Below are 8,330 nucleotides of genomic sequence, written 5' to 3'. Positions count from 1 at the left end.
TAGTTTTTTTTTTTTTTTTTTTGTTTTTTATTTATATCTCGTTTGAATTGGGCTCAAATTTTTTTTTTCTTTTTCTTCTGAATTGTGTAATTTAAACTGTGTTTGTCCTAAAAGAGAAAAAGTCGGGCAGACAATAAAATGCCACTTTTAATCACTACTCTCCCTCTCTCACCCTTCTCTCTCTCTCTCTCTCTCTCTTGTTTATCTACCTATTATGTATCTATCTTCGTCTTATTTTCTTTACAGCAAAGAGAAAAAGCCTTGTCCTTATTTTTTGTTTTGGTCTATTGTTTTAAATTAGAAATTTCCCAAATATGTAGTCACTGCCTGTTTTTAAATAGACGTGCCCCCGTGCATGTGCACATAAACACAGTCATATTACATGCACACATACTGTCTCTCTTGTGTGCATGTATACATAAGACCTCATTATTTACATATTTTAACTGTTTCTAAATATCTCCACTATTTGTCCCAGACATGGTGTGTTTTGGTGAATGGTTGCTCTTTTAAAAAACCCTCCCCGAGTCAATTTCTTGTAGTCCTCTATGTAAGTGAAAAAGGTCAGTGTAATGTTTAAAGACCATCAATGAGCCCACTGTGTGTCTCAATACAGAAGCTATGAACACTTGCTGCTTCTGCCTGGAGATAGCATTAGGAGTACGTCTGTGGAGCACTTAACTGCATGCACACACACACACATGCACACACACACACACACACACTCACTAATTCAATGAACAAGCCATGCTGTTAAAGATTGAACAGTTGGAACTGTATGTTAAAACCTGACAAATCCATTTACATTTTTTTGTACAATTAACCAGAGCAATGTGGAAAATTAGCTGGTTCTGACTACTTCTACCATCACCACTTGCTGTCTTATTAGATTTTTTTTTTTTTTTTTTTTTTTTTTTTTTCTTTTCAAACTGACCAACTTGGTTGTTCTGAATATATAGTTTTAGATTAATCTTGGTTGCTGGATATCTTACTTAGCTAGACTTTTACTCCATGCCGTGCTGTCTACAAACAACTAAAAAAACCTGTCAGTTCTTCTCTCTCTTAATTCCTTGTTGCTTGTGTAATTCTAACTGCTATTTAGGATAAGAAGTAGTGGTTATGGTGGAGATGGTAGTGGTGATCCTCTAATATTGGCTGTTAAATACTAACTGCTGCTCACATTAAACAGTTGTCTTGATAACTGGTCAGTTATATTTGTTGTCGTCATTTGTCTGTCTGTTTATTACAAAATTCCACCTCCCCCCCTCCACTGCCTGCTCCTCCACCTCCCCCCACTGCCTGCTCCTCCACCTCCCCCCACTGCCTGCTCCTCCTCCTCCAAGTGGCTGATAAACTTGCTCAGTAAAGTAGTACCCTGCAACACTTGGCTCTCTTCCAAATCTTGTGTACTTTTCAATGATAGAAGCGACCTTCACGTGCTTCTACCTTCGTCTGCCATCTTTGTGGGTGTGAAGTAGAAAACTTACCAGATATCTCAAACCTGGTTAACTAGCTCTCTCATCATCTAATTAATATTGCAATATATCGTTAACCCCTTTTGAACTGGTACATCAGAGACTGCTTTATGGCACAAACTTGTTTAAAAGTGATCCAAATTTAAAAAAACCTTCCTTATTAATTTAGGTTTCAAGCACCAGCGTAATAATGAGTTATTTTATACTGAATTCCTTATTTTCAAAATTAATAGGATCAAGGGCATGGTTTTTCAACAGGAATGTAGCAACAAACTGTTAAAGTTTTCTTGATGATTGTAGATGTTCTTTTTGTAGACATTCTTTATGGCTAATATATTGTAATATCTCTAATCCTTTAGCACTTAAGCTGTCCATATCTGGGCTGAATATTTTACCCATTTTATATTTAGACTAGCCAGATCTGGGCTCTCATGCCTACACTACAATGTCATTCTATAAAATAATCACTCACATCATCAAAAGCTTGAAGCTACAAGATAATGCATGATTAATAAAAAAAAAAACAATGTGGATAAGTAAGCAGTAAATTTGAGAGAATAGTCGGAATGTTAAAGGGTTGTTGAAGTTTTATTGATGACCATGAGGGAAGAATTCTTTTTCAGATTTTGTTTGTATTAACTGTTAAAATGCTGTCCTTCATCTACCAATTTTGAGCCTTTCATTTGATACCAGCTGATCTAGACTGACTTTTATTAAAATTTTGACCCTCCATTCTAATTATTACCAGATCTGTATAAACCAACTGGCGAAATCTTAGGGCAAGGGGCTTACGCAACAGTTCGTACCTATATTCATACACAAACTGAAAAGGAATATGCTGTAAAGGTGAGCATTAGCTTCACTTGCTACTTGATACATATAAATAACACTGGTGTTGGTATCTCCCTCCTTTGCCGGTTGTTGTTCTAGTAAGGATTAAATTTTGTTAATTTGTTTAAAGATTCATTTGTAATTGTTTTTTTGTTTTTTGTTTTTTTACTTTGGCAGATAATAGAGAAAAACCATGTAAGATCCCGCAACAAAGTTTTCAAAGAAATTGAAATATTTCATCACTGTCAAGGCCATGCTAACATATTACAGCTCAATGAATATTTTGAAGAAGATGAGCAGTAAGTGTTACCTTCTTTCTTTTATTTAAGAGACTGTTATTTAGTCCTTTGCCTGCCCAAAGCATTTCCAGAAGTTCCTCCTAAATGTCATTACTTGTTTTCAGACTTTTAGTTATTGGTAGTTAATTTGGTTTACTTGGTGGGTAAAATGTATTGGTACTATATGAGTTGGTGGATAATATATATTTTTAGTTTTGAGACTTTAGATTATCAGCCAAGTCTTGTACTTATAGTAGAAAGAATTTGTTCCAAACACTCAACTTAATAACAATGTTATTTTACTAAATTCTTCATCATTTTCAAAATTAATTGAAATGTAATAAACGGATTAAGGCTCTAGTTAAAGCTAACTATTTCTCTTCAGAGTATTTGAGAACTTTAAATCGTTAACGTATTGTTAATTTCTTGTTTTTTAAAATTTTTTTGAAGCTGTTAAATATTTCAGTTAATGACTTGCACTAAATTTTTTTTCTTTTCGTTTTTCAGATTTTTTCTTATCTTTGAGAAAATGGAAGGAGGTATGTTGATTTCTTTTCTGGCTTTTATTATCCCACATTGTATCAATTTTTCGGGTTTTTTCCCTCTCTTTTCATATGCTTGAAATTTGAGACACATTTCTGTTTATTTTTCTTCAGGTACTTTGTTAGCTAATATAGAACGCCGAGGTCATCTAACCGAACGAGAGGCCAGTATGATAGTACGAGACATAGCTAAGGCTTTAGACCACATTCACAACAAAGGTAAGCTAACTTCTTAAATCAAGTTTCTCATAATAAGGGCTATGAGGCTTAGAAATGGGGTTGACAAAATTGCCATGTTTCATAAAAGGAAGATTCCTGTAGCCTTAATTCTAAGAAATCCGAGGTCCATAAAAAGAAGTATATGAAGGTGTAGCTTGTTTCCTAACCATATGGTTTTGGGTTGAGTCTGACTGCAAGGCACCTTGGGCAAGTGTCTTCTACCCAGAATCAACCAAAGCCTCATGAGTGGATTTGGTAGATAGAAACTGAAAGAAGCCTGTCAAGTGTATGTATGTGTTTGTACTCTTGTCTCAATAGTTGTAAACAAGTCCCTGTCAGATAAGCAATGTGGTTCATCTTCCTTGCAAAACATATCTGGCCATGGGAAAATATTATCTTGCTTGGAAATGGGTGAGGGTTGGCAGACAGAAAGGAGGGACATCTATCCATAGAAAAATCTTCCTCCCCCATGCAAGAAGGGAAAATCTAACATGAAAATGATGAAGATTGTAACAAACTCTTTCATCTTCTCTATAGGTGTATGTCTGGGGGGTGGGGATAAAAAATTATTTATTTATTTTTTTTATGGAATGTGAGAGCTAGTGACTAGTATTTTATCTGTTTAAAAACCACTAAATTACATGGTTTAGTTTTTAAACTTGTCTCTAGATGAATGTATATCTTAATGAATTTTTCTATTATCTTAATTTTTTCAGGTATTGCACATCGGGACTTGAAACCAGAGAACATCTTGTGTGGTAGAAATGGTGAAGTAAGTATTTTCTTTGACATTTCATAATCTACATTAACCTCTTTGATACCAACACACTGAAACTGCCTCTTCTAGTTCTACAATACAAACTTTGTTTTAAAGTAATTTAAATTAAAAAAGTTAACACAAACAAAAGCAGTGTATTTCAACAGAAATATGGCAATAAAAGGGTTAAAACCATTTCATTAACTTGATAACATTGGGATTATCCATGCTCTAATGTTAGCTTTGAAATACATGTCCCTACAACAAAATCTTCACCTGTCATTCTGTTACCTAGGGTTGGGATTAAGGAAGCTGGGTAAATTTAAACCTAATTTAAGGATTTGCCTTGCCTTTGGCCCTTAACTCTGATGGAGTTGTAGAGATACTCTTGTGATGTACAGTATTTCTTAGACATTTTTTGACCCAATGAAACCTATCTCTGTCTCTAGGGCTGAAAAGAGATGAAAAGAAAGGGTGAGAGCAAGAGGAGAATTGATTCCAGTACTTGACTAGTACTCAAGTACTTTCATTTATCAACTCTGAAAAGATAAAAAGCAAAGCGTATCCCAGTGAGATTTGAACACTGAGTGCAGAAATGGTTATTTCAAAGCAATCAATTCATTGCTCCAACAACTCTTCTAAATTGGTCAACTTAATTTAAGGAGGAACACTACCTTATTTATGACTTAAGGAAATCCTTTCTCATATTAGAGAAAAGGAAGGGCCCAGTGATATGTCTTAATTTAAATTTAATTTTTCTTTAACCTTTCACTTTCTGTTGTTTCCAGATTGTCACGATCAAGATCTGTGACTTTGACCTCGGTAGTGGAATTCCAGTTCATAGTGAGGAATCCGACCCAGTCACAACACCCGAACTACAAACTCCGGTAGGGTCAGCTGAATATATGGCCCCGGAGGTTGTGGATGCTTGGGTGGGTGAGGCATTTTCTTACGATAAGAAGTGTGACTTGTGGAGCTTGGGCATTATCCTCTACATAATGCTGTGTGGCTACCCACCGTTCTATGGCCAGTGTGGAGAAGACTGTGGCTGGGAACGTGGAGAAAACTGCCAAAATTGTCAGGTGTGTATCGTTATGCATGCTTTTATTGTTTTATTAGTTTCACTTATTAGTGTGGTCCTGCTACACAGCACCACCTTGAAAGATTTTAGTCATTTATAACAATGTTAGTTAAAACCTATTAATGATTTTATTGATTCTGTATTTGTCAAATGGTTAAGCTCACATAATCTATTTTATTATAAATGAGTTTGATTATTGTCATACAATGATTGCTACTGTCATACAAGCAGTGGCATTTATTTACAACATGATGAAAGCATTTGTGGCTATGGAGAAATATTCTTATTTAGAAACAAATAAAGGTTTGTGCAGGGCCCAATTAGAGAAGTGTCAGTGGGGCTCTCTACAAAAGCTGAAGATTGACATGTTATGCTTTGTGTAGTATGCAGTTGCAGCCAAAAAGCATTGTGAGCTTGAGGCTTCACCATTAGCTACAAGGATATACTAAAAATTCATCATAGTGTCCTCTGCTCAAGTGTGTGCATGAGGACCCAATTTGAAAATAACTTGCCTTGGCTTAAAACCAGTCTTGGTGTCAGGAAGGACATCTGGCTGTACATAGAAAATATTCCATAATAAATTCCACATCTGATCTATGTCAGGCATAGAAAGGCAGACATTAGAGTGATGATGATTATCTTGTTTATTGGGCAGCTTGGCTGTCTAGCTGACTTCTTATGTAGTTTAAGTGTCATCAATTTATGGAATTCTTTCACTTGTTCTGTCATTCATATTTTCTTTTTCCCTTCTTCCAAAACAGGAGAGCCTGTTCACTCGAATCCAAGAAGGTATCTACGATTTCCCTGACAGCGAATGGCGTGACATTTCCGATGAGGCCAAAGACCTCATCAAACATCTTCTAGTCCGAGATGCTCGTTCACGCTACTCAGCGATGGATGTATTGAGAGACCCGTGGGTTGTACAACCTCCGGCAGCCACTCCTTTAGCAACTCCTCGTATATTAACCAGGTATGTCAACCCGTTGGTCATCTCTTCATTATTTACACACCCTTCATAGGTGTTAGTGTGGCTGTGTGGTCAAGAAGTTTTCTACTGTAGCTGCAGGCCAATCAAACCATTGCGAGTGGATTTGGTAAGCAGGAACTGAAAGAAGCCCCAGTGTGTGTGTGTGTGTGCCCAACATTGTCTATACATCATGCAATGATTGTAAATGAGCAGTCATACAAGTGAGGTGATTCATTTCCAGTCTTCTATGGGAAAGAAAATAATTTTGGAGATGGGTGAGAGTTGCTGATAGATGGGAAGGGTACATGGTCATAAAAATTTGCCACAGCAAATTCCATTTGATCCATGCTAGCATGGAAAAGCTGTTGATGATGATCTAGCTGCTATTTTTTGCCTGTCTATTCTGAATTGCTGTTTACAAGAGCATTACTTTTACTAAAAGGTTACATAACAATATCCAAGTTATAAGGTTACAAAATGATAAACTAAAGTTGATACACTGAGAATGGTAACCCATTTAAATACTGAAAATATATTAGCTACATTGTTTTACCATTAGAAATGGTATTCTGCTAAAATATGTTTTATAAAAGTTTGTGTGTGTGTTCTACTTTAACCTGTTAAAATGGCTGCAAGGACCTGTTTGGTAAATAAAACTTTTTGCCTGTCTTGTGCGTCATGTGATACACATTTCCCTGGCATCCATGATACACATGCTCAGTTTTTTTCAAACGTCAGAATAACTTGGAACTTAAAAGATAGCTTTATATTACTCTGAATATGAAACAAGGATGATTAAAAAGGTCTCATAACAAGCATGGATGTTTAGAACAAACTTATGAATGAAACTGCTTCAGACCTGCAAAGGGTTAAAATAGTTGCTTTAAATGGGTAGAAGAGGTGGAGTTTTAAAAATTACAAACATTTAAAATGATGGAAAAGGAGTGGGAAATAGTTGAAGGAATTTCCAGAGAAAAAACATTTAAATTGACTTTATTTTACTTAGAAATTTTCTCTTGTAATATTTCTCTCTAAATTTTCATCTGAATAAAAGTTAATTTTATTTTAAAATTGTTTTTACAGGAACAACAGTACCAAAGATCTGGAATCTTTTGCTGAGACGGCCATTTCCATCAACCGCATGATGCAGCAGCATCTGGCCATTTCTGAGCAGAGAACCAGAGGTTTCGGCAAATATCAGAGTACTGACAGTTCCAGTGTTAAGTTTATCCTGTCTTCACCAGGCTCTTCTAATCTAGCCCGGCGCCGTGCCACCTCTTCCAGTGGAAAATCCCACTACTCTGAAGACTCCACTGATAGTGCAAATGGCTCCCTTGGAAGTTCAGTTTCTTATGAGAATGTCTATGGCTATTCATTTTCATCCAGTGCTGCTCCCAGCCCATAACCTCTCATAACCCTATGTGCTTAAAACATCCTGCACAAGGGGGTGGGGAGGAGTTGTTTTTGTTTCTTATATTTCCCTCCCACTTCCAGTATTTTTTTTGTCTTGTTTTCTGCCCCTTCTGTTCTCCCCTGTCCACCACCACCACCACCACCACCACATTAATTTGTAAACCTAAAATCAAATTGTTCTTACAACTTTTCCTCCATTTGTCAATTCAGTTACCTCATCATATCTCTTTTTCTCGCTCTTCTTCCCCCATCAGTTTGCTATTTTTATACACAGAAGCCCCTAAATAATTTTGTTCACTGTACAATACAACCAATTTGGTTCCCTACTTCTTCCCCATCCTCCTTTCTAGTCCCTATTCTCTTGACTTTTTTTTTTTTTTTTTTTTTTTTTGTGGGTTTGGGTCCTTTTGTTTCCCCCTTTTTTTTTTCCTGGCCTACATTACTGCATTTTAATTCCGGTCCTTGATGAATCTTCATATATTTCTCACCATTTAGCTAATTCTTACAAGAAATATGAAATTTTTCCTATTCTTTCTTTATTTCTTTTCTCTTAATAATTTTATCTCTGGTGCTTCCATTCTTCTGTAAATTTCTCTGCATTCTATATTGGAGTACTTGATCCTGGCTATAATATGAACTGATAAAGCAAATATCAAGCAGGGGTTTTTTCTAAGACTTTCTTCGAGTTATTTGTAATACCCCCCCGACACCCCCCCCCTTCCTTATTTTGATCTCTTAACTTCGCACACCACAAAAACCAATACTTG

General features: G+C 36.0%; 1 protein-coding gene across 2 annotated transcripts in view; it reads left to right on the top strand.

The window, feature by feature from the left end:
* Positions 1-8,324, top strand: part of LOC106869528 (MAP kinase-interacting serine/threonine-protein kinase 1) — a 21,725-nt gene extending 13,401 nt beyond the window's left edge. For both annotated transcript variants that reach the window (XM_014915301.2, XM_052976164.1), the window contains exons 3-10: positions 2,224-2,321; positions 2,484-2,605; positions 3,092-3,123; positions 3,241-3,345; positions 4,062-4,117; positions 4,891-5,184; positions 5,945-6,153; positions 7,234-8,324. In XM_014915301.2, the coding sequence (XP_014770787.1) occupies positions 2,224-2,321; positions 2,484-2,605; positions 3,092-3,123; positions 3,241-3,345; positions 4,062-4,117; positions 4,891-5,184; positions 5,945-6,153; positions 7,234-7,555 (1,238 nt within the window). In that variant the 3' untranslated portion in view covers positions 7,556-8,324. The remainder of the gene's footprint in view (positions 1-2,223; positions 2,322-2,483; positions 2,606-3,091; positions 3,124-3,240; positions 3,346-4,061; positions 4,118-4,890; positions 5,185-5,944; positions 6,154-7,233) is intronic.
* Positions 8,325-8,330: the final 6 nt, after the last annotated feature.

Source organism: Octopus bimaculoides, chromosome 23 (assembly GCF_001194135.2).
Source record: "Octopus bimaculoides isolate UCB-OBI-ISO-001 chromosome 23, ASM119413v2, whole genome shotgun sequence".
NCBI classification, from domain to species: Eukaryota; Metazoa; Mollusca; class Cephalopoda; order Octopoda; family Octopodidae; genus Octopus; species Octopus bimaculoides.
This window is presented reverse-complemented; position numbering and strand designations above follow the sequence as displayed.